This window comes from Agelaius phoeniceus, chromosome 3, assembly GCF_051311805.1.
Source record: "Agelaius phoeniceus isolate bAgePho1 chromosome 3, bAgePho1.hap1, whole genome shotgun sequence".
Lineage (NCBI taxonomy): Eukaryota > Metazoa > Chordata > Aves > Passeriformes > Icteridae > Agelaius > Agelaius phoeniceus.
Window position 1 is genome coordinate 67,375,770 of NC_135267.1, and position 19,502 is coordinate 67,395,271.

Below are 19,502 nucleotides of genomic sequence, written 5' to 3' on the forward strand. Positions count from 1 at the left end.
ATGTGTATAGCCACTCACTGGGTGTGTTTTTCTTTTCAATCTTCAGGAAGAGGCAGCCAGAATTCTCGCCCACCAGCCAGTGTCCGTCGGCACATGTGCAGCTTTGAAAAATCCCTGCAGTGAATGTGTAAGAGAAGCTGCATGACAAAGAGTGGTTTTACCCCTTGCTTTCTTTTTCTCATTGGTTTATCATGTCTAATGATGGGACAAATGTGGTGCATGCCATTAAATATGGGAAATTTGCTTATGTCCCCTTGTTTCACACAATACTTTAAACATTGTCCAGATGTGATGAAGAGGACATTAAATAATTTTTTTGAACCTTTTACATTTATTTCTAAATGCCTACAACTTTGCAAATATGTCCTCTTTCTTGTACTAATTTTATCTTCTTTTTTCCATTCAGCCAACATTTTTCTCCTTTTTGTAGTTTTGCATAGAGATGACATTATCCTGTGTGCTTTACATGGCAAGACACCTCTGCTGTGCACAGCTCTTGCTAACCCATGCTTGTTAGCAAACTGAGGCTGCAGACCCAGCTGAGGGAGCACAGAAAACATTTATTTTGGTGGGATTTGCAGAAAACAGGGAAATCACAAAAAGGCACATGTAAATAAAACCAGCAGGATTTTGTATAGAAACAAACAGCATCTCAAAATAACAGCAGTGAATCTTTTTTCTGTTGTAATTTCTGAAAGATGTTCAGATTGTGCATTCAGCAAACAATAGCGAAGTTCTGCTCTTCAGAAGCAAGAAGTGCAAATACTGCCCTCTCTGAGCAAACACAAACACAGTGCAGAAAACAAGCAAGCTGTTGCAAAAACAGAAAGACTTCACCTCATTTCTCCCAGATCTATGCTCTTTTCCATCTGATAAGCAGCAGATGTGTAACAGTCTTGCTCCCTGCCCCAGGGAAGATTGTGCAGTGACTCGGTGGAAGGATGCTTGTGATCCACTGACACAGCATTTTGGGCAGTGTTCCCAGCTGCGACCAGAGATGCCGTTGCACTGCTCTGAGTATGTGTATGTCTCTGAGAGTCTATGCAATCTGTGGGCATGTAGCAACGATGTTAATTCAATCCAACCTGCCTCTCTGATTTGCAGATCAGAAGAAATCCACAAATGCATCATACATTTGGAGCAGTTGTGATGGCTTTTATGGGGCTTGTGCAGCAACCAGATTTGGCACCCTGAAAAGTGAACTGTACATAGGCAGTGTAGGGAGCAGCACAAACTATTTGTTTCTATCTTGTAGTCAGAACAATATGCCTCTTTTTTTCTGAACTGGAACAAGTGCTGCAGATTCTCAGGGTACAGATCACCAATTGTCTGTCTGGAAATTCAAATGGGAGTCCAACGCAGGCATACCATTAGGATGTAAAAGCAATTGCAACAACAGATTCTATTCAAAAAAGCATGAACACAAGCTGTGAAACTCCTGAGCATAGGGAAAGCTGAACCTCTTGCTTTTTGCATGACCACTTTGCTTGGATATTTTTTTTCAGTTTTGAAAAAATATCCTTATCCGCTTCTGAGAAACACCTCTGGTGGGACTACAACCTGTCAATGGGTCTGCAAATGCCCAGATAAGAACACCTTCAAGAAGCAGGGGAGTTTTTCAGATCTGCTGAGCATGAAGCTTGCTATTTTGGCTTTTCTGCCTGCCTCTGCCCCTCAGGCTTCCCCCTCCCTCCAGCCAGGACTGATGTGTTCAGAGGCCTGGCAGGGCTGCACTATGGCTCAAGGAAGGGCACGTCCTCCATCTGCAGTCTGAGCTCCCTGTGGCCACACAGCCCAGTCTGAGCAGTAGACAATTGTCCATCATATCACCAGCTGCCCATCACCACCACCTGGTCTCAAGCCTCAGTCTCATCCACCAGAACTCCAGCAATTTGTAAGTCCAGAATTTCCTTAGGAGGCCCTGCTTCATCACCCCAACATGCTGGAAATCACCACATGTGCTATGGTTTCCCTCTGCTCCCACCTACAAGCAAGTAGATGTAAACTCTTGAAACTGTCCTGTGTTTTGATGCATATAATACTTAGTATCATTTGTTTCACCAATCTTCATCTCCATTCTCTGTGCAATGCTGGAGATGGTTAGAAATGCAGAATCATCAAAATATAGAATCATAACATTTTATTATCATATTAAACCCAGAAGCATCAGCTTGGAGTTTCAGGGCTTTTTTCTTTTGAAGCTGCACATTTGTTACCATGGAAACTTTCAGATACACCCAAAAACCCACAGGCTTTACAGGCTGCTTTATCTACTGCAGCATATTAGGGAGAGCTGTACACCACAAACAGGAGGCCTCATGACTAAGCTTCCGGTGGCAACTTGGCTAAGTTTGCCACAGGGTTAAGCACTCCAAATGCTGGCATGTTAAGGCAATTATGATGGCTCTTTAAGCCCCATTTAAACTGTTGGGAATTTATTTTATTCTCAAGTATACCAGAGAGTTTGACAAGTTATTGTGGAAGAATGACATCATTGACCACTACCCCTGCAAGGGTTGCACACTTTTTGGCAGGAAATATCCAGGGAAACAGGTTTTTCTGTTCATAAGGAATTGCTCCTTTTCTGATACAGCTATAGACTAGGAAATATTCTGGCCATGCAGTATAATTTGGCCCTTTTTTAGCTTCATTTAGAGCTCTCAGTTGGGCATCTCTATGCCATGTGAAATACTTTTCAGCCTTGGTGTTAATGCCTTCGAGATGCTTGAAAAAATCCTGAATATATTCGCATATTTTAGTTTTATCTCATGCACTCTGTCTTATGTCCCCAGTGTTTTATTATTGCTGTTCACTATACAGCTTTCAGCTTGTCAATATCTTTTTGGTAAAAAACATTGTGGCCCAAATAATTTTCCATCAGAACCACAGAGGATTACAGAAAGCAAGGAAAAACCTCCAGCTGTCCTAATTACTATTAAACTGCATTCATAGGAAAGATCTGCTGATCTCTGCACCATGGTGTGGTGCTTTTCAGTGGGGAATACAGAATTCATGGGCAATTTTTGTGGTTTTATTCTATTCAAGTTCATTAATTAGTATTTCTTATTCAACAGCAACTCCATGGCATTTCTTTTGATGTAATATTTTTTGAAGGTTGTTGATCTTCACAGCCTCCCAGTCCTACAGATTATTTTGCCTTAGTTGCACCCACCTACACTTTTTGTAAATGAACTTAATTGTAGCATTTTCTTTGTATGTTCCTAAGCTTTCTAGGTTCCTTTGCTCAAAACATTGTACTTTTCAGTTTTCAGGTTCTATCAACTGTGCTCCCTTCTGAGCCTGTAAGAATAAATGCTTCAGGTCAGGCATTGGCATTGGCTGCACTGTCATAAACATTTATTTGAATTTGCAGCATGAAACACACCTTCAGATAACCCAAATGAGCTTCTCTGTTGATTCCTGAGGACCTATGATGGCTTACACCATGTTTTCCCATGCATTAACTTTATTATCCTTAAAAAAATTACAAAAACAATTCAGTAGGATGAATTCATTCTGAATATTCAGTGGGCTTTACTTGTTAATAAGAACGAAATAAACAGATTCAAAAGCTATTAACTACTAAGAGCACTTTTTAATTTCACTTTGATTTGCAGGTTTCTCATCTTCATTTCTTGAGCACTGGATGAATTTTCTTGCTGTTTCTGACAAATTGTTTATTATCCTGAACTCTCTATTATCTATTAGATTGTTTTCTCAAAGCAACACTTTAGTAGTTATTTGATTTTTTTTTCCAAAGCACCTAATGAAGAAAATTTTTTCACTAATATTGGATGACTGAAATATAACACAGCTTCTTTATTTCAGATGAGACTACAAATTTCTAGTAGTAATTATCATGAGTAGTCAGACCTTCATACACATTATCAGCATAATAGTCTCACACCTCTGTTGAGCTAGGTAGATTTGTGATACATGCTGAACTTGTGGGACTTCAACTACACTGAAGCAATGCACTGACCATTTCTCTCACCACCTCCCACTCTCCCCATATTCACAACTCTACGAAAGCTTGTGTACATAAAAATTATTGTTACGTCTCAAAGTAAATAAATCTACTTATTTTGGGACATTTGGCTAGATCTGAGCTGTTTGATTTGGAAGTAATTCCCTACCCCTAGGGCCAGGTATAAGCCTAGCAGCAACCCACTTCTATGGTAGCACAAATGTAAAGTGAGTGACCCCAACCCTGGTTCCAGCTTTCCCTGTCTGGGTGACCAGAGCAGAGAGGTGAGGGGGGCTGCCAACCTCTGATCCTGCCCGAGGGTCTGATCCCAACCTGGAGACCCCGTGGATGGAAACCAGGATCTCATCACAGGGTACTCAGCCTAGGCACAGCTACTGCATCCACATTACAGACTGTATAATATTAAGATTTCAATTTAAAAAAGAGAAAAATATCCCAATTATCAATAGGGTGAATATACATTAGAAAGCCTATCTGCAACTCACATAAAGTAATGCTTAACTTCTGCATTAGAGTAGCTTATGAAGGAAATTATTTGGTTACATTTAGTTTTACATAAACCAGTGGCCAGACAGAGAGTTGGAAAGGCAGCTCTGGACTTGAGCTCACTCACAACATCTCTAAGTATCATCAGGTTCTGCCCTGGCAAGACAGTATGACATCATTATGTTTTCCTGTATTTTTTGTAGCTGTTTGCATCGTACATTTAAAGCAGTGCTCTAATTAACATAGAATATTGTGTCCAATGCTCAAGGCAATTTTGTCCAAAAAAAAAAAGGGGGAGGGAGGGACGAGGGCAGGCAGGTAAAGGGAGGAGGGGAGCAACAAGGAAAAGTTAGTTAAGTAATTTAAATTTCCAGAAACACAAGTGGGAGGTTAAACATTGCTCTAATTATACAGCACTAACAAAAGCATTGGAGCCATGCTGTGAGAACAGTTTTAAGTTCCTCTTGTCACCAAGATAGAGATTATAGTGTAAACGAGCTAAGGCTGAAATTGGTTTGTGATTTCTTTTTTCATTTATGTGATTATATGAGGCAAAAATCCTGAGTATACACCAGATAGGGACTGAGGTTGGTGATGGCTCCCTCACTGATGAGAGAGTGCCGAGAAATTTTACCAACCCAGGTTTAAGAGATGGGTCCCTAGAACCAGTGCTCTAGAGGTTAGACTTGCAGGCACACGCAGACCAGCACAGCTTGCTTTGCTAATGAGCAGCAGAGCTGGCTGTGGCAGCTCTGAGAGTGGCTGCTCAGTGCAGGGAGGTATCACTACCCTGGATTAAAACCTGCTCACTCCCTTAATCACATTTCATGCCCCAGTGGCCTTACTGAAATGGAGACAATAACAGAAGAGACCTTGGGGATACCAACAAAGCACCTGCAGTGTGCTGCAGTGCAGGTATTAGCCTTAAATTTTCAGCTTGTTAGCTTAGGCCCTGGGAACTGTGAGGCAGCAGTGGGACAGAGCTTTAGTCAAGCTCATTACCACTTACCTGACTGCAGGGCTGGAGAAAGTTTGTAGTTTACTGACTGCCTCTCTCTGGGCAGGGCAGAAATTCCTCCACTGGTTTCCCTAGGATGGCATCCATCAGCAAGTGTTGTGTAGGGATGAGAAAGGTTTTGTCCAATGCACAGCTTTTGAACAGGGCATTTCTTTTTGTTCTGCACACCAATGCCTCCAAATGCTGGTCACCTCTGTGTCAGTGCTCAGGGACAGCTCTGCATGTGCTACGCTCCAGAGCCAGCTGCCAATGGCTGTACCTGGGCTCTCTGAAGGGAGGAGCAGCATTTGGTCACTGGGCAATACCTGACACTGACCTCCTCTGGCTGCTGGTAAGACAGTTCAGGATTTGTTTCAGACTTAATTTTTCCTGACAAAGTTGATAGGCTTCTCAGTTCACATTTTATGTTCATTCCTAAAATTTTATTGTAATAGAAGGGACTGCCAGGTTATCCCAGTGCTTCCTACTGGCTGTGGCATTTCAGTTACCACAGTGACTACAGGGAGGTAGGTTGGGCCAAAACATTGGGCTGGCAATGAAAGATGGGTAATGTTTATTATTTCTCCCATAATATTCTCCTCTTCCTCTGGGTAATTACCATTGTTGTTTAAAAAAAACACAAACAGCTGAATATATTAAATCTGTGCTCTGTGTCTTGTCTAACACCACCAAGCTGGCTCAAATGACTGCATCACTCATCTCAGCAAGATTAAGAATCTTAATTAAGGTTCTTCCTCAGCTCATGGCCACTTGAAGAAGGTAGCAGACCAAAACTCTGGCATCCTGAAAGGACAAAACAGGGTATAAACTCTTAACAGATCAAGGAATGTCCCTTCCTGTTTTAACAGAAAGGGCTCTTTCACAAACACTTTTCCTGACTGCATCTGAAGCCAGACCTGAAGCCATTTTCCAGCCTGTGGGTTCCTGGAGTTAACCTCATCAGAAAACATACTACCCTGCTTAACTATTTCATGTGCTATCAATTAGGGGTTGTTATGCATAAAACACTCAAGGAAAAAAAAAAGGACACAAAGTTTCAGGCCCACAGGACTCAAAGGTGATTTAATTCTCTATGCTTGATATCAGGTTATAACTTTTCTGGTAAAAGGATCAGAGGTCTAACTTACCTTAGACCAATGTGACAATAATTTTTCATCTCAGAAGCATTCGGCCTCTGAGATGTAAAGAAACCTTTTCTATCCAACATCTAACATAAGTCATCCTCAGAATCCTGAAGTATGGAGAGAAGCCAACTGTTGTGGACTACTCAGACTTGACACTGCTCCAAGAAAGCCAGAAAGGTCAGATCCTCCAGGAAGTGACAAGAGCAGGACTCTGTTCTTGGCCTGAGATTGGACTTGGGTCTGGGGAACTCCTGGTCACAAGGAGGGACCAGATTTTGGTCATCTGGAGATACTTAACTATGAACAGTGAGCTGTCTAACAAGTTATAGGCATGTCCTCCTGTTGGGCAGGCATTTTGAACCATTTTGAACCATAGTCTCAGACTTGGGTGCATCAGTTCTTTCAAAGAATTTCAGGAAGTAACTATTAGGATCTGAAGTTGTTTTGCATCTTGTTTAGTGTCTACAATAAAGAAAGAAAGCTGAAAGTGCCCCAGAGTCATACAGAGAGTATGTTATAAAGATCAATGCATGCATTAGAAGCAAAATTTTGAATTACCAAAAATAGCAAAACCTCTGCTCATGAAATTAATAACTCACACCAAAAATATACTTACTTCTATTTCCCCTAAAATACAAAACACATAGATAAAGTTGTGGTGAAAATTGAGAAAAAGCATCTAAATTCAAAGCATGTTCTTTCCTATAAGCAAAAGCAAACCCCCCCTATGTGCTGATAGGATACCCAGGAGTCTGCCTGTACATGTAGACTAGGTGGGAGGATTTGGAGAAATAGTAAGTGGAGTGTTACACTGGGTATACTCAAGTACAAACCTTAAGATCCCTTGAGACTCCAAGAAGTTCACTTCTGTGCAGAAAGTGTGAAGTCTAAATCCTATGAGAAATTGACAGGAGAAAGGACAGAGTTAGGAAAGATAAATGAACACATGGTGGACACGAACTGGGTAATCACCCTACTGATAAAATGAAGAAACCACCACTTGGTGCCGTCTCGTCACTGTGCCAATGAACATCAAGTTTTCAATACCCCCACTGTGACCTGGCTTGGTACCCTCTCTTGCCTTTTTGTGTTAAACCATCCCTTCTACCATTAACCCAGGCAGATTATTTTGATCTTGGCCTTCTCCAATGGGTGTTTCCTTCAAAAAAGGAGATGGCAATCACTTAGCAAGTGATGACCACACAGTCAGGATTGTCATCATTGCTTTGCACAAGTGAGACAGCTCCTTCTCTCACAGAGACTCAGTTCAGGTCTGAGCTTCTCCAGACCCATCTTTGTTTTTGTCTAAATGTGAATTAATGATATTCAAGATGGCTGCTCTTTGTTCCAGCATAACAAGTGCTCTTCTTGCATTTTAATGATTAATTCTTCCAGAAAGTGTCAAACTCGATGTGACCCCCTGCCAGCCATCCAGCAAGACAGAGCCCAGGTATTTCTATGGCAGTCTTGGGACTCCATCTCAAAATGTGACTAATTAACAGGCTAGCAGTGCCTGGACAGAGGAACTAGAGAGAAAGAGCTGGAACAATAATCTGAGGCAAATAATCCATGGATCTTGTCAAATGGATCCCACAGAGAGCCACTGCAGCCCTAAAGCTCTTTGTCATGAGGCCATTGGAGCCATGAGCAGTAAGGTCTGGCGAGCAGAGGCAAGCAGGACCAGCTCTCCCTGGCGAGCAAGTTGCTACCAGACAAATTTAGATGAAATGGTCAGCTCACATTTGGACATTGCAGTCCCAGCACAGTTTAAGCATGGCCATTGACTTGAGACTATGGAGAGTGCTACAGAAGAAAGAAGTAAGAGCAGAATTTGAGAGTGAGGGAGAAGGAAATGAAGTAAATAGGAGCAAGACTTGAAGATAGAGGTAGTGAGCTCCTTGAAATAGCTGTGCTTGCCTTTGATGTAAAATACAAAATCTTGGAAATAAAATGAGATAGAGAAAAAACAGATGGTGTGAGGAAGGATTCAAAAGTGAGGTGATGCACCAGAACTAGATGTGAAGAAATAAGTGATGCAGAAGTGGACTTAGCACAAAAGGCAGCAGATAATCATAACTTTTTTTTTTGTTTGCAGTTATTGTAAGCTACAGCATCAGCAAAATACAAGAGCGCTTGACTTATTTTCCTCACTAGAAGAAGATACTTGTTTTGAAGTTAAAGTAGACCAAATGTGTTTCTGTGTGAAGAGTTTGCAGTTCTTGGCATGTTAAACATTACTTTAAAAAACTTTCACACCCAAGAGTTACACTCATTTGCTTATCTTTATAGCACATTAAAAAAAAAAAAAAAGTAATACCATAGCTTATTTGATCAAAACAGGAATAGTTCTAAGCCTTCATTCTTATCTTTTCATTGATCACTATAATATAGATGTTTCCTTCTTCAGTTGTGAACATGACTTTCTTATCTCTTAGGTTAAAGCTCTAAATCAAAACAACTCCAGGTGCAACCAACTACACGCTTTGGGGAGTTATGATTTTTTTAGTTTGGCCCTTTCATATGCCCCAGTTCCAACAGAGGTGGTGAGTCACAAGTCCAGCATTTGGAGTCTGGAGTTGGAGATGAGTTTCCCAGCTTGGATCCACCTAAAATTCTTTTTTTTTCCTCCAGGAGTACTTACTGCTTGACAGAAAAATGACACATTGTCATGTATATTTCTTTTCTGTTTTGACAGATTTACAACGCTGTATGTCTTGTACCAGTCTCTTCCAGCTATGACAAAGTCAGTCAATATGGGGGTTTTTTTTTATAAAATACAAATGGCAATTATTTACTCCTTAAAAAAGAGAACCATGAGAGTCTGAGCAAGGGAAGCAAAATGCTTACAACAATACTGCAATACTGTAGGGGAAACGATCTCCTCTAGTGTGTGCAGTAGCAGGAGGTGAGGCTGCTGTGCCAGCCTCCCACTCACTTTGTCTCCCATCTGCATGACAGTCTCAGGGTCTGAAATGTAATTCTTTGTTTGCTTCTGGTCCCTGAGGGATGAAACCCCGAGATAAGGTTGATTCGAATAAATCATGTCAGAATTTCTCTCCATCTCTGGTTTGCACCCAGATTATGTATTTTAGAATTTGTGAACCATCTCTACTGCCTGACCTGCAATTAAACAGTTGCTTGGTTCTCTAAAGCACTGCTCAGCTCCCTGTCCCACCAGCTGCTCACAAGCTGCCACTTAGCTTTGAGCGCTGCTCACTTCAAGGGTACAGGGAAATGCAAAAACCTACAGCTCCTCAGAGTGGGACCTGACCCTCAGATCTTCACTCAGCCAAACTGCCCAGCGTTTTGGTGGGACACAGCCCCTATGAGGAGTAAGAGGATTTGACTCACCATGGTCATGCTGCTGCTGGTTCCTCCTCCCACACAAACCAACTGTTTTCAGTCCCAGAATTTTAGCCTGGATTGTAAATAAACAGTCACCCGGGAAGAAGTGCATTTACCTCCCACCTGATAGAAGCCCTGGGAGTCCTTCATTTCTCTGTTAGCTAATCTGTTTCTAAGGGGAAGAGGGAGTAAAAGGGAAAGAGGGGGTTAGAAACAATTTATCTCTCTACTCAGTTTGCCAAAGGCTATGACTGTGGATTGTTTTTCTTCCAACAGCTTGAAAATATTTCCTAATAGCTGCAAATCAGGCTTAATTAAATCTTTTCCTGTGACCTTTTTCCTGTGTTTTTTTTTCTTCTCCCCTGCAAAATGGTGAGCAAACCTAGGTACCAAATGACAGCTCAAGTCCTCAAACCACAGATGGCCCTCCCAGAGCCCTTCCCGCAGGCTAGCCTTTCCAGGTTGGCTGTAGGATGGATAACCAGCATCACTTTTGGATGAAAATCGTAGTGTTTTCTCATGTAGTATTTCTGGGAGGACATGAAAAACTGGAGGGGGAGGCTTACTAATGAGGCAAAGCAATTAGTATTTTTGTAGGCTTGTTTGTTATACTGCCTGTGTCTTCGTAATGTAAATGCAAATAAACCATCTTTATTTTATTCATAGTTCTAATGGAAAGTCTGTGTCATGGTCTGAACCAGGTGGAAGACAAGATCCAAAGGGGGAACATACATGGCACAGACTCTCAGTGCATGTGAAGAACCAGGAGACAGGGTGCAATCAGACAGCGGTGATCAAACCCCTCACTAAAGACTGCCACGGCCAAAGTCTGACTTTTACCGACATCAGCACTAAGACTCTGTACAATGTGGTGGAGGAAGAAGACAGAGAGCCCGTTCACCTCAACCAGTCCAACAGCCCTTCCATGGTAGTGCACAGGCGGGTGGCAACGACCCCCCCGCTGCAGGCCACGGCGGAGGAAACTCAACTCTTCTTGCCTGAGCAGTCCCCCAAGACCCTGCCCCTGCAGCCACAGTCTCTCATGAACCAGCTGCAAGGAGTGGTCAACAAGTTTGCCACCGGCATCCCCGACTTCAACGCTGTCCTCCCCACTCCCGGCTCAGGGAACGGCATGCGGCCCCCCTGCCCACCCCCGCCACCGCAGCAGCCGCCCCTGCAGCCTTTCCAGGTGGCTGCCTTCAGCCAGGAGCCCCTGTCTCCCCCGGCTGAGGAAGCCGAGAGTGAGAAGGTAAAGCTCATTCAGGGATATGTGTATGAGAAGAGCACAGAGGAGGAGGAGGACGAGGAGCCGGCAACCAGCAAACTGACTCTCGAAGACTCTCCCGCGCTGACGCCCCCATCCCCTTTCCGGGATTCAGTGGCTTCGGGCAGCTCCGTGCCCAGCTCCCCCGTGTCGGAGTCGGTGCTCTGCACACCCCCAGATGTGACCTACGCCTCTGTCATCCTGAGGGATTATAAGCAAAGCTCGTCCACCCTCTAGATGCTGCAAGAGACAAGACAGGAAGGACTTTGGCAGCTGCCCACTGGGAGGACTTGTGGAGACAAGCCTCCCAGGGCTGCAGGAGAGAGAGCAGAGAACAAAGTGACAAATGACAGGGCAAAAATTTCATCCTGCACTTAAATAACTAAAATGAGGCAAAAAGATAATAAAAAATCCATTCTGAGGGCTCAAGATTATCTATCTGTTAAAAATAAAAGTACTTTGGGAAAATGTTAGGAAACCACAACAAAGCACAAACTAAAGGAACAACTTCTATAGCAAAAAAAAAATAAATAAAAAGAATAAACACGCAGGAAAAAAAAATATAATCACACTTAGTCACACCCTTTCTTGGCAATGCTTGAAAAGGACTCTGGTAAGTGTGACCTGGAGAAGTCATTAGCACACCTCATGACTGCTGTTTGTCTGCTATGGGGGTAACACCCCCAGGAGCTGTACGGGCAGAGTGTGGTGCGGGGGAACAAAGCTACTTGTATATGAGACATATATGCATAAATACTTTTTTCCTGGTTTCTACAGGTAGTATAACTGTGGAACTTTCTACAGGTGGTATAACTGTGGAACTTAATTTTGGGGAGAGGAGATGAGATAATGTGAAAGCACATGGATCTTACTGACTCCTATCTGAACGATTTGTTCTTCATACTAGGCTGCTTTTTGGGGGATTTGGGCTTCTTTTAATGCTGATTGTGAACAGAGCAAGAAATATGATCAAGTTAAGACTCAAGAGGTTTCTGAAGAAAGCCTTGCCATAGTACTTGTAACATGATAAGGACTAGAAAAACTGCCCTTTTGTAAAAGGTTGCAAACCACGTGGCTAAACTGTTACACAACATTTCCTGTAGCAGAACAATATTTATTGACTATCTTTTCATAAAACAACATATTTTGCCATGCCATTGCATCATTCCTTTGTGTTACTTTGGAAAAAAATGCATTGAGAAATAGCTGTTTACTTAGAGCAACAACTGTTAGTCTGGAGAAAGGGCAATTCCACGCTGGGGGTTATGGAGCCTCCAGGCAGCAGAGTGAGCGTACGTTTGTGTATCTGTATGCGTGGGTATGGTGTGTGTGAAGAGTAACATCCAATAACTACCACTGGAAGATTGTCTTATATACTATGAATATTTTTATGTTTAAATCATGTTTTTATATCGCGTTGGTACAAATATTCAATAGATCTTTGAAGGTTTGTATGCTGTGCTAACACATCCTTTTTTTCATATACAAGCTGAGACAGTCGTTACCCTTATAATAGGGTGCTTTGTTTTGCAGATATTTTATGAAGTAGATATATGATATTAATAACCAGTGCATTGAGAACTTGTTATTTTACATGTTTTGCAGCAAGTGTGGCTAACAAAAAAAAAAAAAAAACAAACAAAAAGAAAGCTGTTTTAGAACTTGCAGGTGAGAGACAGGAAAGTAAACCAACTATTTCACTGATAATTTAAAATGAAATCATATCAGGACAGGAAATTTCATCAGTGCTTAATGTGTGCATAAATTCCCAGGTTTTGCTATTGACAGTTCTTTTAAGCCCTTTATGATGTTTGGTTGCATGTTCTTCTCTTATGCATTCACTTCTTGTGTTTAATATACAATATAGCTTAAAGGTCACTTCTGGGCATTTGTAGTTCTGTCATTTATTCCTCTTCCTCCTCTATCTTTCATGTGTTTCCTAGAGATGGTCCTAATCTAAAGCTCCCTAATGACTGGCGTGATAGAAGTCCAGGTCTAATTGCTGCGATCTGAACTTAATTATAATGATGATTACCTATTTATAAATGTGTTTATTATACATACACAGATCAGGATTTTAGCTGCTATGATCTTTGCTAGTGCTGCTGAATTCAGCTGAGGACGACGATCTGTCCCACAGTTCCACACTTTATTTCAAAAAATATTTTAAAGGAATGTCTTCCTGTTAATATAGTTGCAAACCTTGATTTTAACCATGTTTCTTTTGAATATTCTACCAGAGCTTTTCTGAATTAATCATAATTCGAGTATTTTTTTTTCTTTTCACTTGAATTTTAAAAAGTCCCTCTTGTTATCAATTCATCTCTGAAGATCCAAATCTCATAGTTTTTCCCTAATTATGCAGTACTGGTTTTGGAATGTTTGTCTCATATTCAAAACCAGAGACAGTCTTTTTTTCTCATCCTCTTTTCACAATATTTGGTCCTTTCAATATTACTTGTGGCCAATTGCTATCATTGTCCTGATGTGGAAAGCATGAAATGACTTTGCCCAAAGACAAGTTTTTGTCAGTATACTGATGTCTCTATAATGAATTGAAGACACCTGAGGGTTAGTCAGCTGATTTTTTTGCTCTGCTTGGGGCTTTTAGGGGGATATTTTCTGTTGCTGTTTCTTTTATTTAAAATGCTGATTACTCCTTAAAGCAGTGAGAAAAATGCCATCTTTCCTGATCACTGCACTGGCAATGAATTCTATCTGCTAACAATTGTACTATAAGATCTGCTGTGCTGTTTCCAAAAACATACATTGTCAGTAGCACAGATACTAAGAAGCCAGTCTTTAAAGATCTGAGAGAGATAAGAAAAAGAAATTCAGCAGATTTGTATAGACAAGGAGATGGCAATGTGGCAAGGTACTATACTGTTTTCATATCTGTCTGCTTTGAGCATATTAAGCACTGATTTTATTACTGCAATGTAATTATATCATGAGTAGGAGTTTTCTTGAAATTCAGTATATTAGCTTTTAGTTTGTAATTGTTAAAACTGGAAACATACACATACGTAAATATATCTAAAGAACAAGAACTCACCTTGTGTATGCAGCTGTATGAGCTACAAAGCTTTCTGTAGAAGTTCTTTCTTTTGGTCTGTCAAATGCTTGATGAAAACTGCCTTTTTGTCAAAATGATCTTGAAAATGCTGTAAAATAAATATTTTCTATTTATTATTTAAAAATAGAATGCCACAATTTTTAATTTTTTGTTTCTTGAGTAGGAAGTAGTCATGTATAGTAGTTCATTGTTCCAGGGCTTTTCAGCATCATGAATAAGAGACAGTGGGATATTTAAATGGAGGTAGGTATTGATTAAATTGTGTCATGAAGGTGAGATGGTGGAGGGTTGGAGGACTTTTGCTTAGGTAATAATCCTCAGTGTTTTGGCTTCCTAATAAAATTCAGAAGCACTGTAACTATGGGTTCAGGCAGACAAGTAGTGGAAGAGAATTCAATAGGAAATTACAGAAAACTTTGCTTCCCAAGGACATGGGAAAACACCAGCCCTTCTCTAAAAATCGTCTTTGAGATGTCTGCTTCTCCCATCAGGGAAATTGCAATATGTTTTCTTGACAGCTATAAATGATAGGCATTGATCCACCCTGGCATTTTGTGTCCTACCTTTACTGCTTCTGGATAGAGCAAAGTACTGGGACTCCTGGCTCCTGCTCTGCAACTCACAGGCACTGTGGCTTTTTGGTGTCTCCTGAACTGCTCTGTGCCTCAGCAAGATGCTTCTTGGAGGGCTGCTGGGTTTTTCAGAAACAAGTGGCACTAAACATAGAAAACCTAGATCTTTTCATCTTTACACTTGTGAATAGGCCTGTGGCTCCTTTGTTTGGATCTGGCCTTGCAAGAGCCCATGTCTGAGGAGTCAGTCTACCTACAACTACTGCAATGTAGGAGTACAGACAGTAACATTTCATTCTGTGGTAAGTGCCAAAAGTTTGGTCTGTTTGTTCATAGAGGTTTTCTCCTTTTTTATCCCTTTTTCTTTTTGTTTGCAAAATCTTTTCTGTCTATGTCTTAGTAAGAGTTCTGCTGACCAAGTGTATTCAGTTACAAAAACATCTTCAGAGAAACACAGCACTTACTCACCTCCAGAGCACCCAGTGCAATGCTGCACAAGCTGGTGAAAAAAAAATCTAGAGCAATTTTTCACTGGCTAAATGGATGGCTGGACCAGAACCACAGAGAAGAAAAGCACAAATGAGATTTAGTCTCCATCCTTCTGTCAAGGACAGAGTGTTGGCAGCTCCACCAGCCCAGCCCATGCCCCTCCACCCAACCTCTGCTCAATAACTTGGGTCTCCAGACTGCTGTCAGGTACACTGTGCATGGAGTAAGTGGCTATCAAAAGAAGGCAGTGGAAATTTGGCCCCTGGGCTTGTATCCATCACTCTTTAGACAAAAACGGGAACAGGTTGCTAATATCTATACTACACAAGTCTGAGTGACTGTTAAAAATGCTTCTTATATGGAAGTGGGAAAAGAGTGCAGATTGCATTGTTGTGGTCGGTTTTTTTTTACCAAATAAATGAGTCACTAGACACTTGGCAAGTATCTGTCTGCAAATCATTGGGAAGGAGAAGCAGACACTGTAGCCTATTTTTATCTGTGTAAGATTCCCAACAGGGATATTAGCAACGAAGAAGATAAGGAATGCCACACTGCCAAGTGTGTGGTACGACCACAGGCCCCATATCTGGACCTGGACTCAAATTTTGGCAAACCCTGCAAGCTCCCAAGCAGAGATGGTAGAAGAGAGCAGGAGTGACTGGTTGCCATTTCCAGTACTACAGGTAAATTGTATCCTACTAAAAAAACAAGCAAACTATTCTTTGCCTTTAATTTAACATCCAGATCTCAGTAAATCACACAAAACAGGACTGCTCCCCCAAGAAAGCAGGTCACTCTTTGGCACCAAGCAAGAGCATTTGTTTTCTACTTGGTTTCACTGTGGGCGTAAGCAATGTATCTCTACAGAAGTAAAATATCGTCGTGAGTTGTGGGTTTCCATAACCAAAAGGCCTCTAGGTAGGTGGAGAAGCAGCTGGCACAGATACCAGTGCAGACAGATAAGAGTTTAGGAGTGGTATGTATCTATGACATTTAATCCACCCACTTTATTTATTGCACACCGTTCAATGTGTAGGTGGCATGAGATCCATTCCCCCACCTACGCCACGGTATGGTGTGTGGGACTCCTACCTCCCCGTGCTGCTCTGAGCCTGAACCAGGAACAGATCTGCAGGACCTCCCTCCTGGAAAGATGGTGTGCCTGAAGGACTGGCTCAGGGCAGACCAGTCTCTGGTCAGGTCCCTGCTTTTCTAACACAGGGTATCTTTGCAGTGCACCAAGAGTGTATTTTCCTTGCAAGTGTCACCTAGAGATGGGGAAGTTCGGTGCCTTGGAATGCCTCAAAATAAGTCAATAGTTTAAAAGGAGCTGTTTCCCCAGCTGCCCTCCAGCAGCCCCTGGTGAGGTGTGCCCCACAGCTGAACAGACTGTCAGTCCCACAGCCATAATCCAGGCTGTGATGGTCCATCACTCTCCGCGTGCCCAGCAGCCCGTGCTGCCCTGCCGGTGCTGTACATACAGCCCTGAGCAGGTGCCTGGGGGGAGCTTCACGCTGCTGCTCCCCGAGCTGCTGGCACTCAGAGGTCTGAGTGGCACTGAGGGCCCACTGTGGCCTTCACTGTTCCCAATAACACAGGGAAAGTGATGGAGCAAAAAGAAAGGCAACAACTTGACCTCGCAAGAAAGGCAGGCAGGACTGTGCCGTGGAGCCAGCAGGGTGTCCCTTATGGCTTCTGACAAAGTCCTGACAGCTCCTGTGGTTTGCATCTCAACAGACATATGGAGTTGGCTCTTCATTCTTTAGCTACTCTTGTTAGGTAACACTATAATAGACAAACTGCAAAATTATCAAGGCAAAATGCTTAAATACCACTGCTGGGAGTGATGTCTCTCATGGAAGCTGAATCTGAGCAATGTTTTCAAAAATGTATGCTATAGGAGTTTTTTAATATATCTTAGACTTGAAAATGCACTGACAAATCAATGTCTTTTTATTTAGGGAAGGAAGCAAAAATGAGTGTGTTTTCCTGGGATGTGTTATACATGTTTTGTTTGAACACTTAAACAGAACAATTAAACTGTATTTTAATTTGGCAGGCACCTTGGTAATTATTTTGATTTTTTGCTGGTTTGTTTCTTTTTTTTTGGGGGGGGGGGGGGGCATTGGATTGATGTTTTTTCTTTTCTGCTTAAAAATAATGCCTAGAATACTTAGCAAGGTTATTAACTGTGCCAGGATTTTCATGGGCATCTGTGTGATGCTAATTTAGAAACTGAAGCCTCTCAGTGCCAAGATCCTCAATGTGTGTGAATCAGCGTTAAGTCCTGAATTATGTCATTTTCCTTGAGAAGCTGGCTGAGTACCTGTGCTGTTAACTTTTGAGTTTCTTCAAGATTCATTTCCCACCCCAAGCTCCATTTTGCAGTTGTGAAGATGTTGTTCTTATCTCTGTTTTTGAGGCTGCTGTTGCTCATTGTTCTTGTCATTTGATGCGATGCCTTTGCACCAGCCTTGGCACAATTACAGGGGGAAGTGCCCGTCAGGCTGCAGCTCCACAACAGTGCCAAGAGATTTTCCTTCTGAGTTCCATTTCTCTTTTTGAGAGGTGGCTATGCTGCATGCCCTCCAATGTGTTTTTTGTGCTCTTCTGGGGCAATCTGGCACATGTCATACTGCTGGGCATGAATGTGGTGCATCACAGCCTGGCCCTCAGCTCTGACCCCAGTTCAGCTCTTGATTCTTTCAATGACTTCGGCATGTTCATCTACTCAAGGGTATTTCAAAGCTGCATAAGGGAACTGTGTTCCCTTACAATGGACACAAGTGAAAACTGAGCTTAGAAACCTTTAGATATGTTTAAAAACTCAGCTGGTCTTTCCTTTCAACTCAGGCCTGAACACAGGAGAAGGGTGTATAAATAAAAGAAAATTTTCACAGTCCTTTTACTCTCTTTCTCACCTTGATCTCAATGCCAGTTTACTCCAGCTCATTCTTACTCAGCCTCTTTTTATAGCATACATGGCATAACTGTGGAAGTGGCACCATGCAGTTCAATAATTTTGAATCATTTTCTGTATTTACAGTTACGTCATGATCAGTGTTAAAGGAAGATTTGTGATGTCTGTGAAAGCTTAAGGAATAAAAAAGAGCACAAAATGAGAAGGCACAACAGTCACATCAGCTGGGGCAAGCTTAGATGCTGCAGCCATAAAAGTCATCAAATAAGACTATAGTCTACAACACAGTTAATCCTCAGGAGGACAGAAATGCTAGCAGGTCTAAGGTCTAATTTTCCCAGCAAAATCCAGGCTTTGAGTCTCAGCTCCAGAATAAAGCTGTGTCGTCAGATTGCAATACCACCATTTGAAAAACACTCAGAGCCTTTTCCTCCTTAGTGCTGGGTTGTTTTGTTTAAGGTAGATATCATCATCTTCAGTGGCTGCTGTGCACAGACCTTTCCCCAGCACTTACAAAACATTCAAAGCCTTTCTCTCCTTAAAGCTGTTTTTTTAAGATAGATGTTATCAGCTTCTGTGTGAGGCATACCCTGTCCATGGCAGGCTGGGCATGGGGCAGTGCTGGAAGCAGGATCAGGACCCGGGTAGCAAAAGCTTTCTTGCACAGTGTTCTTGTTTTAGACATTTGTGTTTGTGTTTCCTGTCTGCATTTAGAGCTCTCTGAGCCCCAGCACCTCTGTTCATAGCAGCATGAACAACACACAGCTGGCAAAAACAGCACAGCAAGCAGTATTTACTCGCTCTGTTGCTGGGACTTTCCCTTATCTATGTGCTCCATCTTGCTGTCACAAACAGCTTGTCACCTGTGACACAAAAGGGCAAGCCTGACTGAAGAAACAGGGGAGACAAACACTTTTTATGCCAGGCCTCTTGGTGCTAAAGGCAGGGAACACTGATTTACAGAGATCAGGCATGTCCCACAGGAGAGTCCCCCACATGCACAGGAGACAAGGTGCCCACACTGTCACTGGCTGAGGATGAGAGACAGGGCACATGGAGCCCTCTCAGGCTCCTTGAGACCACAGGGAATTTTACAGGTGCTGTTCACCAAGACAATCAAGATCTATGTGTGACCAGTTTGGGACAAAGAGCTTTGAAAAGGACAAGGATGGGAAGTTCCCCCTTGACATCCTCCTTCAAGGGACTCAGGTCACAGGGTC

At 42.2% G+C, this 19,502-nt stretch overlaps 1 protein-coding gene across 5 annotated transcripts in view; it reads left to right on the forward strand.

Moving 5' to 3' along the window:
- The window catches only part of GRM1 (glutamate metabotropic receptor 1), a 187,322-nt gene extending 169,902 nt beyond the window's left edge, over positions 1-17,420 (forward strand). For 2 of the 5 annotated variants that reach the window (XM_077175520.1, XM_077175521.1), the window contains exon 9: positions 10,628-17,420. In XM_077175520.1, coding sequence (XP_077031635.1) covers positions 10,628-11,462 — 835 coding nt within the window. In that variant the 3' untranslated portion in view covers positions 11,463-17,420. Of the gene's footprint in view, positions 1-46; positions 128-10,627 lie in introns of all 5 variants that reach the window. The other 3 variants (XM_077175523.1, XM_077175525.1, XM_077175522.1) reach the window with 3 other exon arrangements.
- The last annotated feature ends 2,082 nt before the right edge of the window (positions 17,421-19,502 follow it).